Consider the following 22,757-nt stretch of genomic DNA (forward strand, 5'->3'; position numbering starts at 1 on the left):
TGTGGTGATAAGCTCATTTTCTCCTTGAAGTTTATGTCTCTTGTAAGCATCAAGGCTAAGACTTGTCCTGGCACTCCTTCTGGCATAACACAGTTTAAATTCCTTTATGTAGCTGGATGGAAAAAAAAAAAAAGACTGCTCTGGAATAAAAAGAGAACAGCCCTGAGGTTGCTTTTGTAAAAAAAAAATAAGTATCTGGGATGGGCTAAGATTAAAAGAATAAGAAACATTGCAATTTGGGAAGTATCTTGCCACTGTGTCAGAAATATACCTGAGACTCTCATGCAGTTCACTTCAAAAAGTTAAACCTTCTGACAATCCCTAATTTAATACTGTCTCTAACAAGTGTCTATTTTCTTCTTTGATGTCCTATTTCCACTAATCCAGTAAAGTCTCATCTGAGCATTTGTCATTGATATTTTTGCTCTCTGCTGTGACAAGTTAGTTTGTATTTCTCTAATCCACTGAATACAAATCGATGCCAAACTGAAAAGAACTGGTTTTAAAAGCAGTGTCTGCTAAATTCATAATTTGGGCCTCATCTGGGCAATCTTTCTTTCATGCCACACATGCCAGCTCCTCTTCATGCACTGAATGAAGCCTGTTACCCACCCCAAGTCCCAGGTTTCAGTTTGGTTTCACTCTTCACCGGGGCTGCTGGCTGTGCCCGTGACAGCAGCGCTGCTCGTACCCGCTGGTCAGCCATGCCAGGGGGGCTGAGCGCACCCCACCTGCCACCAGAGCTGACCACAGGCATCTGAGGCTGGCACTGCTGCCAGAAATAAGATCATAGCACTGCTAAGTGTCACATCAGAATGAAATCTTTCAGAGAGCACCACTGTGCTTTCTGATGCAAGGTGACTTGGCATGGGAAGAGGGATTCCTCCTGATCTCTGTGAGAGGAGTGCAGGGTTCTCTTGGCAGCTTTCCTTTCAGGGCAAAAGTGGGACTGCAAGTTGGTATGAGATATTCTCTCTATGCAGCACAACCCTGCCATCCTCACTCACACTCCTACTAGGACCCACAATTTTCCTCATCTTCCCCATCTTCTCAAACACATACACTTTGCCCACAAAAGGCAGAGGCACTACAGGCAAGACAATGGGAAAGGAAAGGAGAGGCCTTGCAAGCAGTGCTGCTTCATCTGAATGAAGAAAAGGCATGTGGAGATGGGTTACTAACCACAGGCTCAAGGGAGAAGACGCAAAACTGCAACAATGACAGATGAATTCATAGTGTGCCTGCAGATTCCATACAAAGTCCGTATCATTATGACATAATTGATGTCCAGGTGTCAGAAAGATAAATTACTTGTGGGTAGAATTGCCTTGTTAAAGTTTAGAGCTTGAGATGCTTTAATGATCTCAGACCTAGGGGGAGGTTAACAAAGCCTGAGGGAGAAGGATTCACCACTGATAATGGGCACAAAGAATGCAGAATTTACAGGCCACGAGGACATTTGTCAGAACCCCCAAGATAAGGGAGAAACTAACAAAACCAACTCAGCAACTGTGCTGAAATCAGCTCTGACTGGGTAAAAGGTCATTTCAGCAGGAGGAGATCTGCCACCACTGACCCAAGATACCCACAAACCAAAAGAAATGGAAAACTGGGCATGCAGACTAATTAGCATGAGAAGTGAGGGAAGTCTTAACCATAAAAGAAGGAACACTAATTAATAAAAGAATGAGATAACTTGTAGCCAATGAATGCTAATTCCTTCATTTGCTAAAATGTATAAATAGCGAAAAGTTTTCCTAATCCTAGTGCTGGCTTTGGGGATTTCCCACCCAGCACCCTTTTCTGCACAGAAGTGTCACTAAATTGACCCTCTGTATGGACTGGCCTCTTGCACAATGGGTGAAAGAACTTGTTTTGGTGACATTATAAGATATCTCATGTATTCACATTCAGAACTTCTACATCTTGTCTTACTTTGTGAATCAGAAAAAAAACCAAGGCACAGGTGAACTGTTACTATTTAGAAACAGTATATAACAAATTATGAATGTCCAAATTATTAATGCCAAAGTAACTGAGTTGCCTTCCTCCTGCCCAAAGAAGCACATGCACCCCTGAGAGAAAAGGATGCTGTAAATATCCTAACTTTCACTCCCAGGCTAGCATAAAGAGCTGAACATGTTACCCTGTGTCATTCTGGGCCTGTACTGCCAAGTCAGGACTTGCTCATCTTTTCATTTCAGTACAATATGTTTATTAATTACTTCAGCTTCTTGATGGAAAGATCTCTACCACAAGTATGTATTAGATACTATTATATTAAAGAAGTAATGTTTACTAAACATTTCAGGATATCTATCTATCTTGCACCACTCTGTTTAGCAGCATTTGTTGATGGCTTAAAATGTAATTTGATATGTTTTTGAAATCACAATGGATATGATATTGTTTGTGTTGGGCCAATGGTTTTCCCATCACGAGCATTAGAAGATAATCCTTTTCTATTTTTTATTTTAACATCAGTTTGTGAATTGAGGGATAAAATACCATTAAACTATTAGTGTTTGTAGAGTGCATTGAGAATACCAATGTGATATTCTCAATAGAAGAGACATGGTACATTACAACACTTTCATTTGTATTAAATCTGCTACAAACTTCCTAATCATTTGGATTATTTCAATTTCGTTTCTCAGCATTCACAAGAAGCTAACTCTTCTTTCCAGTTCTTACCTCAAAATTTTGAGTAAGAGTTTTCTGTCCCTGAGATTACTGTCCTTGTATTTTCTGCCATCCCTCAAAGATGGTGATTTCTTGGTGTTCAAATCTAGTACCAGTACATATTTGGAAGCTTTTCCGTTGTGACATGTTCTCCTTGTATTTGTTTAATTACACATGGCAGTGCATGTTTGCATATGCATCCCAGCATAAAATGGACATGAGGAGGCCACAAAGTTGGTAAGAGGACTGGAGCACTTCCCCTATGAAGTCAGGCTGAGAAAGTTGGAGCTGTTCAGCCTAGAGAAGAGAAGGTTACGTGGAGATCTCATAGCAACCTTCCAGTACCTGGACAGGGCTTACAGGGAAGCCAGAGAGGCACTCTCCATCAGGAACTGTAGTGATAAGACAAAGAATAATAAGGAGAAACTAAAAGAGGGGAAACTTAGGCTAGGTATTAGGAATAAATTCCTTACTGTGACAGTGGTGAGATATTGAACAGGTCTCCCACAGAAATTGTGGATGCCCCAACCCCAACCCCCAACCTCAAGGCTAGGTTGGATGGGGCTCTGAGCACTCTGATCTAGTGGAAGATGTCAGGATTAGATGATTTTTAAGATCCTTCCAACCCAAGCCATTCTATGGTTCTATGTACACACAATAGCTGGCTTTCATTGGAAAAGTGGGTAGCATCTTATCTCATATAAGATGACATTTAACCCTGAAAGCATTTCAATTTAAAGTAAATCTAGAACTTTCTCACACAGCATGCCAGCTTCTTATTGGTAAGGCAACTGCTTCCAGCTGCCTTGGTGAAAAATGCGTATTTTATGACTGGCTTTTTGTAAATATTAAAATGAATATTATATATTATGCTATGTTAGAAAGTTGTGCTGTATTAATTTCCTTAAGTAGTGTGTTAAATATAGTTTTAGGTTATAAAATAATGTTAAAATAGAAACTATGCTATGTAATATACTTTTTTTAAAAGAGAGGAATGAGGTACTTGCACCAGATAGCACCCACAGGACACCTGAATCTTTCAGAGAAAGAGAATTTATTGCTCTCTTATCAGGAGAAACAAACTTCTTCCCGCCTTGCTCAGCTCTGAAGATGCCATCAGGATTATGAGGAAGAAGCTGACACTGACCAGACAGAATCCTGTGTTTGAATGGAATTTATGCATCATGTATGAGGTGTATGAATATGCAACAGGCTGTTGCTTTTAAGGGTTAATCCTCTGTTAACAGGTGCCCTTTTTCAGGCTTATTTTGCCCAGAAAGAGGAACCCAGACTGTCCATAACTCTTTGTTTCTATTGTCTCATATTGTCCTAATCTCAATTAGTTCAATTTTTTATTACTCTAATGATATTACTATTTTTAGAACCATTTTATTACTAATAAACTTTTAAAATTTTAAAATCAAGTGATTGCTGTTTTTCACATTTGGTATGCTCTGCTCCTGGCTCAAAATTCCTTTCGGGGCAGGTGGCCCTTGCTGTTCCCTCACAAATTCTCCACCTTGTACTGTGGTCTGTAGTAGTGAAAACTCCATGAAAGAAACTGGCTCTGTAGTATGCATCCTTTAGGGAGTACAGAAGTTCCCCACATCCCAGGGTACCCTCATTGCCAAGTCCCACTGAAGCTGCTTGCAGAATTCGGGTGTGGCCGACCCCTCATGTGAGCCTGACGTGGGCATGTACATCACGCCAGCTGCCTGCCTGTGTTACAGGCAGCTCCCTGAATATCTCCTGTGCCCTGATGCCGATCCTCAGGTCAGTAATGCTGCCCACCCCAGGCACAGAGCAGTGCAAAGGGAGCTGCCACACCGAGTGCTGGCAGGGCCTGGAAGAGCTCGTGTTGTTTCTCAGTGGAAAAGGAATCAGCAGTAAATTCTGTGCTTCTTCCCCAGGGAAAGGAGGAGCAGACCTCTGATTTTATCTTTCCTCACCACAGCTGGTGTCAGCAAAGGATCCGACCTTGGGAGCAACAAACTGAACTCCTTAACTTGGCCAGCTAACCTTCCTGAGCATGGCAGTGCACTCAGGACCCAGCACAGATATTTATCCTCCCAGCACAGCTACTTCTGTGCATCCCACTGAAAAAGCAGGCATCTTATGATTACCTTCAAGATGAAATTACAACTCTATATGTAAACTCTTTGTAAAGAGTTTACATATGTGTTTGTAAACTAGATGTAAACCGTGAAATCTGAAAATGGCCAGAAGTACATTCCTAGTTTTCTCTTTTTTTTACTGTTATATGATAAAATCTGGAAAGACAAGTGATAGCTGTGTCAGTTTTGTTTATTTCAACAAAGCAAAGGTCAAATGCATTAAAATTCTTACAGCTTCCATGTAGTAGTAATTGTTAGATGGCAGAACCACAGAATATCAAAGTCTATTTTTTTAAATCTTACCATATGGGACATGATATCAGGAACGAAGTGACTTTGTTTTTATTAATAAAAATTCATTTTATTACTAGGGGAGCCTCATGTTATTTCCGCAGGAATCTCTCTCCCTTCAAGTCATGGCATTAAGCTGTTCAACGCCTTGTTATCCGTGGAATTAAAATTCAGAACATGACACGAATGCACGAACAGCAAACTCACACTAAAACCCTGCTTTGGCTGTCACTATCCTATTCAAAAAACGAGAATCAAAGCACCAAACTTTGGCATTATTTCTGGGAGCGGGGTGGCTACGGCTGGCAGGACAAAGATGTTTTCTTCTGGATCACGTTTGTTTCCTTAGCCAGTCCACGTGAGACCGGGACACAGATGGCCAAGGCGGGACGAGATCCCTCCAGCGGGAGCTGCAGGAACCATTGCTCGGGGCAGAGGCAGCCCCTCCGCCCCTCGGGCAGGGCAGCCCGGTGCTTCGGGCAGGGCAGCCCGGTGCTCCGGGCAGGGGCGGGGCACGGCAGGGTGTCAGGGGCACGGCAGGGTGTCCAGCGGCACGGCCAGACGCGGGAGCTCCGGGCGCGCCCTTCCCGGACCGGGATGGCAGCTCCCGGGAAGGAGCTCCGGCCCCGCCCCCCGGACCGCACGGCCCCGCCCCCAGCCCCGCCCCCTGGGCACGCCCCAGAGAGGGCGTGTGCTCCCGACAAAGCCACGCCCCCAGTGCCGCGCCCCTCAGGCCGCCGCGCACGCGCCCTCCACGTGTCGCTGCCGAGCCCCTCCCCACTCTTTGTTTACCCCGCGTGGGGCTGCGCGCCGGCCGATGGCGTCAGCGCGCCCGGCCCCGCCCCCAGGCCGCGTCCGCTCCGGGAGCCGCCCGCGCCCCTCGGTGTGCCCGGCCCGTCCCGGTGCCGAGCGCCGGCACGGCGCTGTTCGCTGCCCGGCTGCCGGCGGGCGCATGTTCCCGGGCGGGGTCGGCGCGCCGGCGGTGAGCGCGGGCGAGCATGGCCGCGCCCGGGTCGGAGAAGAGCAGCAAGAAGAAGACGGAGAAGAAGCTCGCCGCCCGCGAGGAGGCGAAGCTGCTCGCCTCCTTCATGGGCGTCATGAACGCCATGCGCAAGCAGGTACGGGAGGCGCCGGCCGGGGCCGGCAGCCCGCGGGGTCCGTGCTGCCCTGAGGGCCGGTCCCGAGGGTTTCCCGTCCCTTGGGCCCGACTGCGGGGGAGCCCAGCGGAGCCGGCACCGCCGGTGCCCCGGGCCTCCGGAGCCGCACGGCGAGCGTGCCGAGCTCCGGTTTGTGTGCGCCGGCGCCGTGTGGGTGCTGCCGGCAGAAGACGCCGTGGATCTGTTTTTGCTTGCGGGTGGTCGGGCAGGATGAGGCTGTGGTTGATGGATGGCCCAGTGTCTCCAGCTCTGGAGCGTTCACGGAGCCCGTTTCGGACCGAACCCCGAGGGCAGTGGGAAGGCGCTGCTGCTGGATTTTTGACCAGAAACTCTTCTCTGAACAAATTGACCGTGTACCCTGTGAACAGTGAAACTGCAGCGGGAGGAGAGGGAAGAGTAGACCCATGGTTTGGTTTCATAGATGGCATTTTTGTCTCGGATACCCCTGGCCATCGCACTAGGAAGCCAGTGGCAGTGTAGGAGTTTGGTGGCTTCATCCGGCCTCAAATTGTGAAACTCTTGCCTGATCAGCTTCCATGGTCAATATTTTAATAGTATTAAAGGTGACCCCTCTGTTTACCAATAGAGCAAGAGTGGTAACCAAAATCACAATCATGCAAGTGCATTTCAGTTGAGCTGTCCAAACTGAAATAAATACTAATTTTCAATTATTTTTTTATAAAAGACATTGAACTAATTGTATAAGAGCAGAAGGATGATACATGTAACTCCTTGCATATGAAGAAATCTTTCTTCTCAGAGAAGGATCTAGATTGGTTGTAAAACTTTGTTTAAAACAGTGATGTGCAGCCAGAGTTAAAGCTGACTCTAAACCCAGACCATGTAGGGGTTTCACACTTGGCACTGTCATGTGTTGGATCTTCTAGGGTTTAGTTGCTTGTCCTCCAGTGTTAGTCTTGTCAGAGGCTCAGCCCATCTTTTAATGCTGTCTGCACCACCAGTCTGGGTCCTGACCTCACAAGTATTGGTGTTGGTTCTGCTTTTCTCTGGCACTTCAGCCCTGTTCTTCTCTCAGTAATAGACAGTCAGTTATGTTGTCTGCATAAACCATTTCATGCAACTGAGCTCTTATGTATGAAAAACTATTTTTTTTTCAGTGACTTCAGGTATTAGAGTAAAGACTTAAGGCCTGTGATCTATGTTTTTTATGTAGGCTTTGTTTCTGATCTGAAAGTGTAAACATATTCCAAGGTGTGGCTGAATTCATAACTTGGTTCCTCAGTGTTTAGTTCATACCTCTGCCATTGTTTAAAAGGACATGCCAGATGCTCTTATGATTTGTGAGTAGATAAAGGAAATATTGCCCTCCTGTGGATATATGTGCAGTCCCCAGCACAGAATTTCACAGTGCTTCACCATGTCCCTGTTCCAATGTGTGGTGCCACATTGTTCTGTGTACGTGCCTCATCTTGCAGTGCGGTGGAGTGCCAGCTCTCATGTAGCTATGAGCCACTCCAGACAAGGAGTGAGAGGGTCAGGATTAAGTGCTGTGAAGTTTGTGTGTACTTCTGATTCAGATTCCAGAATCTGTTATGCTCAGGGAGTAGCAGCTCTGAGTTTTGCCTGCAGACTTCTCATCTGACCTCAGATGAGCTTTACGTATCCCACACAGTGCTGACCGGTCCAGAAATTTTTGCCGATTTCATGAAACTTGTGCTTCTTTTATGAGTTGTTTGGAAGAGGAGCTCAAGTATTGCTGAGGGAGTAATACTTGAGGTGTGGTTATACAGGATAAATTTGGGAGTCAGCAGTAGCCAGAGGAAAACACACTAGTTTCAGCTCATTAGTTGTGCTAAAGTTGCAAGAGGATTTGTAGTCAGTTCTTTCCTCTTGTATTTTGGCAAGTCAAGAGCTATGCTGTAGTTACAAAACCTGAATATGAGTTAAAATATCCTGATGGAAGTGTCAAGGTGCACATGCAGCTCTAGATATTTAGCTTGTTAGTTAATCCTGTAGGAATCTGGGCCAATGGGAACTTACAGCTCATTTTAAGGAGGCTGCTTTTTGTGTGAGCTGGGATGAAGAGGAATCCTCCATCAGTAAGGGAGTTCAGAGTAAACTGTGGGCATACCTGCACTCAGTACAGGTGAGATGTTGGGGCCAGGTGCGTTTAGTGCTGGGAGGACTTGATGCTTGTCTCCAGCATTGATGACCCACATCTCTGTGGGTTTCCAGAGCTATTGGACAGCGTGTGCAGAAATCATTTGTTGCAACATTGGAGCTCAATGGAGGTCAGCCAAGAATGAAGTCATTGGCAATGAAGCTGGGATAGAGCTGCAAGGTGTTGCTGAACCTGTTATTTAGAAGGTGAAGTGCCTTGCAGAAGCTGACACTGGGATGTGTCCTTTGGTTAACACCAGTCACCTGTTGCATCATGGAGGTGACCCTGTGACAACAGTGGGTCCTTCTGGAAAGAAGTGCAGCAATCCTCAGAAGAGCAGTAGTTGAAATGGAACCATCACACCCAGAAACCTCCCAGGGAAAGAAGTTAAAATGGTGCTCTGTTTGGGTTGGCAAATGCACCAGAGCAGCCTCAGAGCATCTGAGGTGTTTCAAAATGCTGAGCTCAGGCATTTAAAATGTCTTAGAAATGCCGTGTGGAGCTCAAGCAACAGCTGCAAGTCTTGGCAAAGCTTGGCCACAGGATTTTATGGTATCTTGTACTGCTAGTTTCCAATGCTTGTTTTGAACCAGAAGTGTTAGAAATTTCAGCTTTTAAAGGATTTCCTCTGAAGCTTTTCTAGAATGGTCTCTTTTTTTATTGTTGTTTCAATCATAAATGGTTTAAAACTACAAAGGAAGCTATGTGTCACCCCCATCTAACTTCCATTTCGATAATATTTTTGAAAGTATTGTTTATATTTTGTCCAGTATGTGCTTTTGAATGTCCTGTAAAAAAAAAAAACAGGCATGTTTAAAGGAATTGTAAATGTGGGTTATCAGCCCTAGATAATATTGTCTCCATGTGGAAAACTTGCAGTTCTAAGCAAGTATATATTTCCCACAGTGGAAATATTCTTTCCTGGGGCTGGCCTTGGGATGGGTGTATGTAGATGTTTTTGAGAGCAGTTCCATGAACTTAAGGTAATAGTCCAAAATTATTTCCTACTTTTGAGGAAGCAGTGCTGCTCAGTTTTTCTTTTTTAGTAGATAGTTATAATTAACTGTTGTATGATATGCATTTATTACACTCAATATGTTCTTATAACAGATAGCATTTCAGAATCTGTTAAAATCATGAGTTTTTACCCCAGTCTCCCCCGACAGCTTTTATAAGTTCTGTTGCTTTCCCTTCTCTTTCTGGAGCATGACAGGGGAGAAACTAGCTGCCTACAGATAAACAGTAACAAATGAGAAACAACTAAGGTTTTGTTTGTTTGCTCATGAGGTATGACCAGTCAAACCCTTCCACAGAAATGGTATTTTTGGATAAATTTTCTTTAAAATGCTCCATTGAGTGCTTTAAACTCATTCATCACTTTGACTCCTGTTGGGAAATAGGATGGCAGTCTGCAGATATGAGGTTCTTGTGAATTGTTTTGAAAATCAGCGGCAGAGTAGAGGAGAACCACTGGTAGATGAAAGCAGTGCAATATAAATGCAGCCCCTACCAGATGCTGCAGAGCTACATTATTGTAGGCTGATGTAAAAGCTACAGGAAATACTTTGATCAGAGTTCATGTTATTTGTGACCATCCTATACAAATTCATGGGTAAACTCATGTTTGCTAGTTCTCCAGGCTACTGAACTTTGACTTCCAGAAAATCTTTTTATCACATCATGCTCTTGAGTTGTGTGTGTTACAAAAGGTAATGAATTTCCATAAGCTGTTTTTAAAGAAATATTGTTGAAATATTTTCAAAAATGCTGATTTTTGTCTTTTTTTCCCTTCTGATTCAGAAAACTCTTTGTGATGTCATTCTTATGGTTCAAGAAAGAAAGATTCCAGCTCACCGTGTTGTGCTTGCTTCAGCCAGTCATTTTTTTAACTTGATGTTTACTAGTAAGTCTTTTGAAAATTGATTAATTTTAAACTTTCATTATGATATCCTGTTATATTTGTGTCTGTCAACCTGTTTATCTTATGGAAGTAATTAATTTGAGGGATAAGTGTAAGTGAAGATATCTCATTTTGTCTCCTTCCATTCATCTCTGTTCACCCCTCCCCTCATTTTTCCTTCAACTCTTTTGATCAAGTCAAGTGTTACTTCATATACAAGCTCTCTTAATTAATAACTGGGACCTATACACTGTGTTGGTTTATCTCCCTTCCTTAACCTGAAAATTGGGAAATTTTTTGTCCCATTACAGAATTTGTCTGCCATCAGGCATTTCTGCATATAAATTGGGATATCAGAGATTAGAGACATGGTTTAGTGGCTGGAGTGGGTGATCTTAGAGATCTTTTCCAACCTTCATGTGATTACCTTAACTCAGTGATTCTGTAATTCTTTCATTTATGCTCTCTTTAAAACTTCAGTCATGTAGTATCTTATCTTTTCTATGCTTTACCCATGAATTGTAAAATTATTCTAAAATCAAAGTTGAGTGGAAGTAAAATAACCATTCATTCTCATGCTCCTTGAATGGAATTGCCCATCTGTGGGCAAACCTAGTGCTGTGTCTGGATGTGGGGAGCTTGGAGCTGTCTCCATTGTTATCAGCTTGAATGTGGAAATGGCTTTTGACAGTGTTAATGCTAACATGGCAGTCTGGCTGCAGTCAACAATGTCTAGGACTTTTCTACTTAACACAGTTTATCATAATTTAGATGATACAAGGATGTACTCACACCAGTTATCTTGTTTGTTCCACTGCCTCCTTTCCTGACTTGCATTAGCAATCCTGGGAAAACAGCAATCAACTCTGAGCAGTTTTTGGGAGGTTACCACTTTGAATAATTGCTTTATTTTCTACTGCTTGCAAAACATACAATAACTAGAGTGAGTTCTTGATTAAAAGCTTGTCTTTTAATCTGTTTGCAGCAAATATGATTGAATCAAAGTCCTTTGAAGTGGAGCTAAAAGATGCAGAGCCTGACATTATTGAACAGCTCGTGGAGTTCGCTTATACTGCAAGGTAGTTTTGTTATTTAAAGCTCACGCTTTTCTAGGAAGCCTGCCAATTTTAAATGATAAAACCTTTATATCATGTTTTTGTGATTCATCAGTTTTGTTACCATTGAAATTCTTTCCTTTGTTTAAAGCCTGATGTGACTAGACCTTCTATCCTTATTCCCTCTTCCTTTTTCTTTAACCAGTAGGAAGCTCTACAGACTAAAGGAAATGGTATTTGTCTCCAGAAAGCAATTCAAAGCACTTCAAGCTTTTGACTTCAGTGCTGGAGTCAAATGATGTCTCCCATGGTTCTGTAATTCAGGTCCTTATTGATGTCAGCAGGGTCTCTCTTTGTGGCCCTAGTAGCTATGGCACAGAACCATTTCCAGGAAGGTATACCTTCATCTCAAAACAGGCAGGGTGGATAACTCCTCTGTGAAAGTGTTTCCCCCCTGTCTCAGCTTGTCCATGTATATGGGGGGTTTTTGTGGGTCTTTTTTCTCTTCCAGCCCCTCCCCCCACCCAAGCAGAGCTCTTGCAGATGGCTAGGATTGAAAACAGTACTTAATCAGCTTTAATCCAGCCTATGGATGGCAGGCCTTTCATCTAATGGGGTTAACTCTCATTAGGGAGGCTTTCTCCTTTCTTTTGAGAGCAATCTTCTTGTATAGGCCATCAGTGGTAAGAGACAGTCTGTGTCAACAGCCCACCCCAGCCACATGTTTGCCTGCCCTGATAGCCAAGCCCTAGATAGACTGTGGCTTCCATAAGTTCTCCTGAAGCACTGCCAAACTGGTTGTTCTGCTTATGCACTTTGGGCAAATCAGACACACTAGTCCTGACAGAGTTTAAACAGATTTTGCTGATACCTGTTTGGAAGTTGAAAATGGTCATTAAAAAGGTTCTGGATTTGGGTTTTTTTAACCTTTTGTGAAAGTGGTTAATCACACAATTCATAGCAATAGTATAGGACTGCAGAGGACCTGTGTTAAAGTCTTATTCTTCAGATCCCAGGACTGATTATTCTTTGCCCTGCCTGGGTGAAGTAGAGCAAACAAAAGCAGTTTGGAAAGATCATGAAGGATGTGTCCTTAGACTGTATGTGAAAGATTCTTGAGTAAATAGGAGGGAAATAATTTTGCCATTTATGTGAATTTGTATAAGTTTTTTATTGCCGCAACTTAGGTGATTTCAGTGATGCTAATTTTACACCTTCTGTTTTGCAGAATCTCAGTTAACAGCAATAATGTCCAGTCTTTACTAGATGCAGCAAACCAGTATCAGATTGAGCCTGTGAAAAAAATGTGTGTGGACTTTTTAAAAGAACAAGTTGATGCTTCCAATTGTCTTGGTAAGAGAGATAGACTTAAATTTGCTGTATATTTTCTAACTTTGCTGTATTGTCTGTCTGTGGATAGCCATAATATTTGGCTAAATCCAGGCATGTAGAAATAATTTTTCTCTGAATCTGAACTGTTGCCCCTTGCCACAGGGTCTGCTTACTGCGCAAGGTAAGCCCCAGCCTGGCAGGATGCTGGGGCTTCTTGTTTGTTAGAGAACTGCATGTGTTCAGTGAGGTGGAGCTTTCAGTTGTTATTGTACTTGCAAACAGAATTTTACATATTTGTAACTTCTCCAAAACTAGCATATCTTTTACAAGTATAAACAGAGGAAGTTTAGGCTACTTTTGGTTTTATTCACTTTTTATTTTGACTGAAAACAATGAATGTTATCTGGGCAGGTTTAATACCATGTTCTGTAGCTCTACTGTGGACTCGGTGTTACAGAAAATGTAAACAACAAGTAGAACTAAATACTTCTACATGCTTAAAATTTGGTGCACTTTATATAATCAGAAATTTAGGAGAAACTTTTTTTTGTGTTTTTTATTGTCATTGTTAGGTACTCTCCTAGTAACATCTCAATCATATTACAGATGTTTATAGCAGCAATAGAAATGTTTTGCAAAGTATATCTGACTTACAGTGACTCAGTTGGCACTTCAGTGCAGCACATCTGTGGCTCTGAAATAACTGCTGGAAGAAAGGCATTACCTAAGGAAAATACCACTTGGCTTTGAGGCATATTTCTGCCCTGTGGCTTCTGTTAGGTGAAAAAAATTAATTATGGTCTCTAACACTTGCATACTTTGTTGCTAATTTATTGCAAAAAGATTGAATCAATTTTTCCTTATGACATTGTTTTTAAATTGGAACATGTTTTGTGCAGACTCATAAGCAAGTACACAGTGCATTTTTAAAAAAAAGTATTTGAAAGAAACCATGCCTTAATGCGAATCTTGAAATTTTGTCATATAGGTAGATTTTATCCTTCTGCTTTGCATTTTACTACTCTGAGCAGCTCAGACTAATTGCAACTCATATGTTAGTGAGTTGCTCCTACTCCACTTGCCATTTCCTCTGTGAGAAGAAAGACCTGTGGCATGATGAGAAGTTGCTGCTGAAAAGCTCCGTGCTTACATGGTTTTTAATGGCAAAATTGGCAGTGGTGCTTCTGAGCTGCTATTGCTGTTTATACCTTTATGCCAACCTTCTGTCTTTCCAGCAACATCAGCTTGACTTTGTGTTAGTCTGCAGCTGACTGTGCTACATGTACAGAAAAATCCCAGTTCACCATGGCTCTTGAAGGAAACTGGGCTTGGTTGGTGACTGATGGTGCCTGAGCAGGTCAGGAGAGGTTGTAAAACATGGATCCAGTTTTTCAAGCTGTTCTGGTTAGACATGGTTAGAGTGGCTTGGCTCAGACTTGGTTAAGGTGCTGTTGTCTGCTTTGTATTTGGGAAAGAAACAGTGAGGAAATAGTGCTGGAGAGACAGTTAATACAGCAAGTGTTACAGGTGTGACTCTCCAGTCAGTTCAGTAGGGATAGGGATCAGCAGCTTGCCCCTGTCTTAGTTTGCCTTGAATTGCAGATGAGTTATGATAGCATGTGTTTTAATGGGGGTAAAAAAGGCATGGTAATAAATATTAAACTGGAATTTGAAGTATCACTGAAATTACAGTAATTGTATTCTATTTTCATATATTAAAGGTAATTGCAGTTCAAGTTTAAAAGGGTTTTTTTTAATTTTCCTTCATAGGCATAAGTGTGCTAGCAGAATGCCTAGACTGCCCAGAGCTGAAAGCCACTGCAGATGACTTCATTCATCAGCATTTCACTGAGGTTTACAAGACAGATGAGTTTCTCCAGCTTGATGTTAAACGTGTGACACATCTCCTGAACCAAGATACATTGACAGTGAGGGCAGAAGACCAGGTGAGATCCCTGTTTCATAGCAGCTAAAAGCATTGAGCTTAACTATCTTTTTTTAATCAAGAACTGGCTTCAGGTATTCAAGTATCTCACTTACTGATGTTCTTAGAGGATATGATGCACATAGTGCTTGCTAAATTGCGGAGTAAAAGGTGCATCCTAACTTGGTCAAAACCAAATATTAATAAATATTCACATTTCAAGTGTAGTTTTTAGATGTGTTGTTTCAGCAAAGTTGGAAGAAAGAAGTCAGAGAGGGAATAAACAGTTCCCTTTGTCAAGATAGGTGTAGGGCTGCTGATTCAATAGTACATGAGCTAAATTGTTTGGTTTGTAGTGGTTGCTTCTAGATTGGGATTTATGTGCTTTTGGTGAACCAAAGTGGACCACTTCAAAGTGGTGAGCAAACTGCACCTTAATGGATGCACATTTCTACCTGAGTATGGCCTAGCCTGTTCCAGAGAGGAGTTTTGTGATGGAGACATTTATATGTACACAAGCCTGGGGAACTGGGGGGCTTGGAAGTAAGATGAGTTAGACACTGAAAGCTACACGCATTGGCAGTGGTGGATTGCTGGAAGACCATTATTTAGGGACTGGACATAAAGTTTAGGTGGCTGAAAGGAGCCTGGAGTTCACTCAGTTAAAATCTGTAACCTGTAGTAGAAATCACATCCACAGCCATCCCATTTGGAATGCTTGATTCAGCTTAGAGCACAGCCCTGAATTATTATTTTCCATGATTTTGTTCTCCCTACTGCAGGAAAATAGGAAGCATATAGGTATCTACACTGCAGCCCAGACAGATTGTTGTAGGCTGTTGTAGCAGTTGAGTGGTATTTGTAGCTGCTGGGCACTTGTAGCTTCTTAGTCAAAGCTGTTGAAAACAAACTGAATCTTACCTTTGTAGCTCTGCTGTTCAGGTGCTGGAATTAGGTAATTTAAGTTTGTGTGGGTATGGCACCATGAGTTGACTCATACCTTTGAAGTGCAGCAGAGGGATGTTATAGTTGAGATGGTGTGGATATTCTGCTGACTGTGAAATTTCCATTGACATTGACCTCCAACAGGGAGAAGAATTGATTGGAAGCATTAAGGTTTAGTTTTTTGTCTTCATCACTGTATGGTGATGTAACTTATGAAGATAGGAATTAGTATGTCAGGCAATAGAATATGGTAGTTGGTTTGTTACAGGTATAAATATGAATAGTGTCACAGTTCAGCATTCTTGCTGAGTGCTGGGAAAAGTTCAGATCATGGGGTAACATTCTCAGAGCTGGAAGTGTTGTTTGGCTTGCAACCAAAATGGCACTTATGATTTACATTCTTGAAGTTCCATTGGTAGGGTAGGAGGGCATGCTTTAACCTGGCAGCAGTGGTAGAAATGTTATGTATTCAGCATGGCAGCATTAAAATTCCTTTAGGAAACTGGTAGTGTGCAGTAGGAAACTACAGAAGTTTGACAGTTGCACTACAGGAATCATATTTCGCAGGACTACTGGTAGAAAGTTGACATTATACTCCAACTTTTCTTTTGGTGTGAAGCATAGTTACATTTAGCAAAAAGGGAAGGTAGCATTAAGTACTGCCTGTCTTACACAATGTTCCTGTTCAAGTCATTCTGTTGAATTTCCTTAGCTGATGGAATTGAGCCTTTAATTGTTTTCTTTGCTCTCCCACATTCCCTGGTAATTTTGCAGAGTTACAGCTGGGCTGGGCTGGTAGTCCTGAATAATTCTTCCATGCAATGTCTTTCCATGTCGTATCTCAGTCACTCAGCATTAATTGCTGTGACCAGTTTCAGCTACAGGTGTAGGCACTGCCTGTGCTATTGCTTACAGTGAGGTTGTCCTGCCACTTCAGAGTCAGTGTTACTGAGTAAGCTTGCTGTGTCTGAGAGCAGCATGGAACTATCAGAATATACATGTAATCCTGGAGTATTTTTTTTTTTTTTCTTCCAGACCCAGTGTCCAATTATAAATAGAGCAGATTTCTTGATTATCTTCCCTGTTCTACCTTCTCTGACCCCTAAAAATACCCATTATCTTTTCCTGTGAGAAGGAGAAAAAGAGGAGATGCTCTGGTAAATTTACAGTAGTTCGCAGATAAAAACCTTGATTTAAGTGGTCCCCTAAGACACAACAATAGCAATGTATTTGGATACCCAACAGGATGATTTATTCAGAGAACCAGTTTATCACTTCAGGAGACTGTATCAAGTAGAAGTTATTTCATTTCTGTGAAAGCATTACTGATATTATGGCACAGAACTTGAAGAGGATTAGATTTAACCTGGTACAGGATTTACCCACATAAATGTGAATTGCAGATTCATGTTTTCCATTTGGAGGGAAAAAAGTTAAACAGCAGAAGTAGTAGATTTTTAAAGTTTGTAGATGAGATTCATTCAGTGCTTGTGCATTTGTTTTACTTGTCTGAGCATTGTCTTTTTTGGGCTTGGTTGATTTTTGTTGTAGGGTTTTTTTTGGGTTTTTTTCGAAAGATAGCAATGGGATCCCCAGATAATGAAATGCTAGTATAGGTTAACTTCCAGCAGGTATTAGAATCAATTCATAGCACTAAGGTTCTGTTACTTGTCATGCTTTATGGTGATGTACCTTATCTCTTTCTCTGCTTGTCTCTTGTTTAAGGTTTATGATGCAGCAGTCAGATGGCTGAAGTATGACGAGCCGAATCGCCAGCCCTACATGGTTGATATTCTTGCTAAAGTCCGATTTCCTCTAATATCAAAGAACTTCTTAAGTAAAACTGTTCAGGCTGAACCACTTATTCAGGATAACCCAGAATGCCTTAAAATGGTGATCAGTAAGTTGACCTCTAGCTGAAATCTTTGATGCTCTATATATAATCTTAAAAATGCTTTGAAAAATTTTGAAAATTGTTTGCTTTAAGATGCTCTAACATTTTCACATTAAATTCATCTGTGTTCCCTCTAGGATGCTGTGTTTAGTTGAAGTTGGATTAGCAGATTATTATGTAAATAAAACTCATCTTATATAACAGTGTGACTTTCATTTGTTTTCTCCTAGCAAATGGCATGAACTCCATGAGAAGTAATGGAATGGGGATTTTGTCAGTGACTCCTTAGGGTAACTGAAAGTTAGTCTGCCTTTTGACAGGCTTGTAACTTCAATATTTTTCATGTTTGTGTGTGCATTAATAAAAGAAATATGTGAACATTTTGAATATTTTAAAGCTTTCCTAAGCAAATTAGAATTTTAGGTGTATATTTTACTGGTTTTATCTATTAAATACTGACTGTTGATCCTACAATGATTGATCCTACATTTGCATTCTCAGGGTGCAGATGAAATAGGAAACAAGCTTCCCTTTTGTTTTTAGGTACCATTTGTAAAATTTTATCATGTAAGAAAGAAAAGCAATTTCAGTAGCAGTTAACCAATTGGCTTCAATTTAGTATAGATCTAAAAATCAGTACACAATTGTTTTTCTTCACTCAATGAACAGGATTTGAATTAACCTGTATGTTGGTAAGTATCTGCTGATATTTGACATCAGAGTCATACTTCTCGTGTGACGCCAAGTTGGGTATATTGTATAGGAAAGGATTTTTGTCTTCTGGTTTTAGTGGCTTGTAATGTCACCGGTATTTTTGCACTCTAAGAATGCTTTCTTTTGGGCTTGCTTCCTTTTGACTGTTTCAATGCAATAATCTTAATTGCTTGTTAATATTGGATAAATGAACTGATCAATCCATTGGTACATAACATGAGTCTGTATCTGTCCTGTTTTCACATGGAGCAGCCAATTTGGAATAGGGTGTAAATCTGGATATATGCTCCCACCCTCTCATGCTGCCGTGCATTCTTCCATTTTGAATCAAAGCTGCATAGGTGTAATGTAGACACTTGATTTTCCCCATTTCCTTCCCTTCCATCTCTCCCCCATGCCTGCCTCTGAAAGCTCCCAATCCATGTGTGAGCTGCACTGGCTCTGCAGCTGTTGCTGTCTTCCTTGCAGGTGGGATGCGGTACCACCTCCTTTCCCCAGAAGACAGAGAAGAGTTGGTGGAAGGCACGCGGCCGAGAAGAAAAAAGCACGATTATCGCATTGCTTTGTTTGGAGGCTCTCAGCCCCAGTCCTGCAGATATTTTAACCCCAAGGTAATCGTTACCTCAGAATGCATTAAGATTCACTGCTTGTAATCTTACCTGTTTTCTTTGCTGGTGATATTAACTAAGACATAATGATCTACGAAATGGTCTTAGGAAGGAAGTATTCCCTCCCTCCTGGGTATACAATTGGAAGAATATGGTTAATTAAGTATTTTTAAGTCTATGTACCTAGATGTAATACTTTGTTTTGAATAGATTGATTGTGTTTGTTTCTTAGCAATATTAGATATGGAGAGCTGATCAATCTGTCTGAGTTGAGCATTGACTGGTATGTGTATTTCTCAGCTGCAAATAAACAGAAGGTCACTAAAGCATCACGTAATTGGTTAGGAATATATGAAAGTCTGTATGCATGTGCATGCATTTAGGTGTTTAGAGATTACTCAAAGCAGGTTTTTTAGCACATAATGATTTTACTGGCTTGTATGTTAGTGTAGAACCCAGTTTTTATTGGGGTTTTTTAGTGCATTTATTATATATATGCAACCACTTCTAAATCCCAATGGTTCACAGTTTTGTTTGCTCTTAAGGGTATGTAAGGAGAAGAATGGAGAGCCAAGTATTGCATAAGTGGCAGACAGTGAGTTTTTACAACAAAAAAGCTTAGAGATGATAAATTTAGAGCAAGCAAGTTCTGCCTGAAATTTGTTCCCATGTTTCTTGAATAAAATCAAGTCACAGGAACGGTGTACATTTCAGCTATGCAGATTAAAGGATCTAAAAACATCAACTGCATGCAGAAGGATTACCCATACCCTGTTTTACCAGGCAACCACATACAGTAATACAGAACAAATTTGCCACATAAACATCAGGGCTCTCTTAAGTTATGAGATCCCATGCATGTAGTAATATTTTGTTGAAGAAATTCTGGTTCTAACTCAGCATATTAAATGCTTGTTAAAATTTCAAGCAGTTTTGTGTGCTGTGTGAACTTCATAGTCAATGTGAGCCCTGTCAAATCTAATTTTGAATGAATGAGCCTTTGGGATGTGTTTTGAACTTTACTTTCACATTCCTTTTGTAAGATAAAATTCAAGCCACCTTCTCTGAGTACCACTTAAGTCTGGGGGTAAAATCCCCAAACCCACCAGCTTTGCTGACTTAGCTTGAGAGACACTTAATATGTATTCATTGGGAATTCAAAATTCTTAGCTAATGACTGCCTTTTTCCTTTATACACATACTCAAGATAAGCAGCACTTCAGCTGGGGGTAAGGGGGTGAGGGGTACAGAGCAGATAATTCTCTCCTTTCCAAAATCTAAGTTTGGCAAGCCTTTGATCAGGGCATTTGTAACTTTTCAAGCAGTTGCATGGTTTTGGCAAAGAAATCTGTTTTGTAGGTAAAGAGTAGTGTATTTGAAAGTCTACATAAAACATAGGATAAAAGATCTTTACCTTTCATAGACTGCTTGTCCAGGTATAACACCAAAAAATAACTGAATTTGGAAGAAATTTTGAAGAATTGCCTCTTAATCAAAACTTACGGCCTTGCATGTGGGCTAAGGAGTGGGGGAAGAATGGGGCAGGGAAGGAAAATTTAAAAAGTGGGTAATTTGAGATCTTTATTCTAACAAGCATGTGTTCCTTTAATGTTTTCCTAGTGCTTATATGCTTCCTTGGGTACTCTTAGCTAGCCTGTCGTGTCTTGTTGAACAGCTTTTACTTCATTTCCAACTCTTAAGCTATTTAAAGGTTCTTTTCTGGATGTTTTGCTCTAATATTTGATTTTAATCTTTAAACTCTGACAATAGCTTATTAAATGCAACAAACCAAGGATCCAGAACTGCTGCTGAATTACCATTTAACTCACTTTAATTGGTCTCATCAAAGGATGATGGGAGGGTCACAGAACAGAGAATTAAGCTTGTGTATGTACTTTTGCAAGGTTAGGTCCTTAGGAAAAATCGGAATTTTGCTTGTCTGTTGAACTGGTTGAATAGTGACCCAGTCCCTCACTTCTGATATTAATCAAAATCAGAAATTTAATTGTTATATGTCACATAAACAATTCAAAACTGAGGTTATATCTTTCCTGAAAATATTTTCTTGGTTGTAGTATGAGTTTCCATAGCTGTTATATGATAAAACAAGTGCAAAAGTTTTAATTTTCATTGATTCCTTTGCACACAAAATTAGTCTCTAATGCTGATAGTGATTTCCTTGTTATTGGAAGGGTTCTTTAAATAAGACTGGATGATTGGATACTGTGTTTTTTATTTGTTGAGAATGTTAGCAGTATTATTTTAAGACTATATTTGCTCTTTGTTGCGCTGTGACTGGTATTTCTATTGATACAAGTTCATCATCAAGAAAGCAAAATGATGCAATGGGATAGATGCAGACGAGCATAACACTCGTGGAGCAGTCTGGCACTAATTTGAGTAGACATACATGATTTCAGAGTACTACTAGAAATCCTAGATGTTCTATTAACAGTTGTGGGAAGCATTTTCTTGTTGAATTTTTCACAGAATTTAAAAAAACAAAATCCCTATATTGGGAATAAAATACTTATTGTTTTATTTTATGAATTCTCAGTACAGAATTTATATATGATTGAGATTTTGTGTCAGCAGTATGCTTATTCTTTTGAAATTACTATCTCTAGTGGCCAGAAATGGTTGGAAGTTTTAAATTCTCAGCAGTGCAAAATTCAACAATGGCAAATAAAAAAGTAACAGATGCCTGGCAGTGCTATTTCTTGATGATCAAGGGAACCAGCATACCTTTTATGAGGAGATAGAGGTGTAGTCAGTAAGCTGTTAGTGGGGAGGTTGTCCACAGTGGACCTGTCTGCTGGTTCTTATGACAAACTTGGAAGAGGAATCAATTGAAAATGAGGAAAAGTCTTAAACAAAAAAAGGTACTTTGTCACAGGGCCCATAATTGTGTGTGCCATTCTTGTCACAGGGTCTTGAGGCTCTCAGGAGTTCAGGAAGTTTTAATAAGTGATTCAATAAATTGATGAAAGAGAAAAGGTATAGCTTTTGGCTCTGGTGTCCTGCATTGCAACTTGATGAAAACAGAGATCAGCAGGGAAAGAGTCACCATGTACTTACCTTGGTCCATCTTTCCCTACTCAGTCCCTAAGAATGGAGACTTGCACTGCCCAGGGCTGTGTGGATCTTGACTGTGGTGTAAAGCAACACTTCTGCGTAGTTCTTAAATGTGTTCAATTCAAAAAGTGAAATAATTCTATGTGGTACGGACTAACTTCGAAGAGCATTGCAAGAGGATGACCTAAATTGCCTCCTGCTGAAAGAGGAGGATACTGCTGAGTATACTCAAGTTATGGCTTTTCATTTGATAAAGGTATGGATGAAATGGATACATGAACAGAAGCCATAAAAGTGGGTCAGGTCACTTCCCTTTAAAACAGGAAAGGAAAACAACGGGATATTTTGTAAAATTGCCAGAAGTTTGAGCTAGAAAGTATGTTGATCTTGCACAATGCACTGAGACATTTTCTTAAGATTTATGCAGCTATTTATTTTGCCATGCTGTAGTATGGCTTTCCTTTCTAGGATGCCCCAGGACCTGTTTCTCACCATAAAGGGCCACATGCAGCTGACAGCTCTTCTTGATATGGGGGATGCTACAAGAAAAGATTGTAAGATGTTCTGGACTATAACATGCTCTGCCTCTCTTTCTTTGAACCCCCATGTAGGAGTCGCTGTTCTTCCTCATTGACCAAGGTGTTTGAAGTATGTCCTTGCTAAGAAAATGTAACGATGTAACGTCTTGTGTGAACCATTACAGTGAAGGTCATTCAGCAGGTTGAGGTAGACCTTCTTGAGGTGGCACAGATAACAGTTAAGGTCCCATACTTTCCTGTTCAGTATAGGATTCAAGCTATGCTCTTGGAATATGTGAGATGCTATTACTCAAGAAGTGTTTCTTGTGCTGTATGCTATCCTGGTCTGCCATCAGTTGTTGAGTTTGGTGTTTTTAAGGCTTTGGGCATTACGCCTCATATTTGATACTTGCTGATTTTGCCAAT

At 41.1% G+C, this 22,757-nt stretch overlaps 1 protein-coding gene across 3 annotated transcripts in view; it reads left to right on the top strand.

Moving 5' to 3' along the window:
- The first annotated feature begins 5,890 nt into the window (after positions 1-5,890).
- The window catches only part of LOC139591059 (kelch-like protein 7), a 28,543-nt gene continuing 11,676 nt past the window's right edge, over positions 5,891-22,757 (top strand). The window contains exons 1-7 of one of the 3 annotated variants that reach the window (XM_071429191.1): positions 5,891-6,205; positions 10,167-10,269; positions 11,252-11,345; positions 12,550-12,674; positions 14,424-14,599; positions 17,248-17,422; positions 18,599-18,741. In XM_071429191.1, the coding sequence (XP_071285292.1) occupies positions 6,086-6,205; positions 10,167-10,269; positions 11,252-11,345; positions 12,550-12,674; positions 14,424-14,599; positions 17,248-17,422; positions 18,599-18,741 (936 nt within the window). In that variant the 5' untranslated portion in view covers positions 5,891-6,085. Of the gene's footprint in view, positions 6,206-9,721; positions 10,076-10,166; positions 10,270-11,251; positions 11,346-12,549; positions 12,675-14,423; positions 14,600-17,247; positions 17,423-18,598; positions 18,742-22,757 lie in introns of those variants that run through there. The other 2 variants (XM_071429188.1, XM_071429189.1) reach the window with 2 other exon arrangements.

This window comes from Agelaius tricolor, unplaced genomic scaffold (assembly GCF_023055355.1).
Source record: "Agelaius tricolor isolate 1412-34295 unplaced genomic scaffold, bAgeTri1.0.p SCAF_6, whole genome shotgun sequence".
NCBI classification, from domain to species: Eukaryota; Metazoa; Chordata; class Aves; order Passeriformes; family Icteridae; genus Agelaius; species Agelaius tricolor.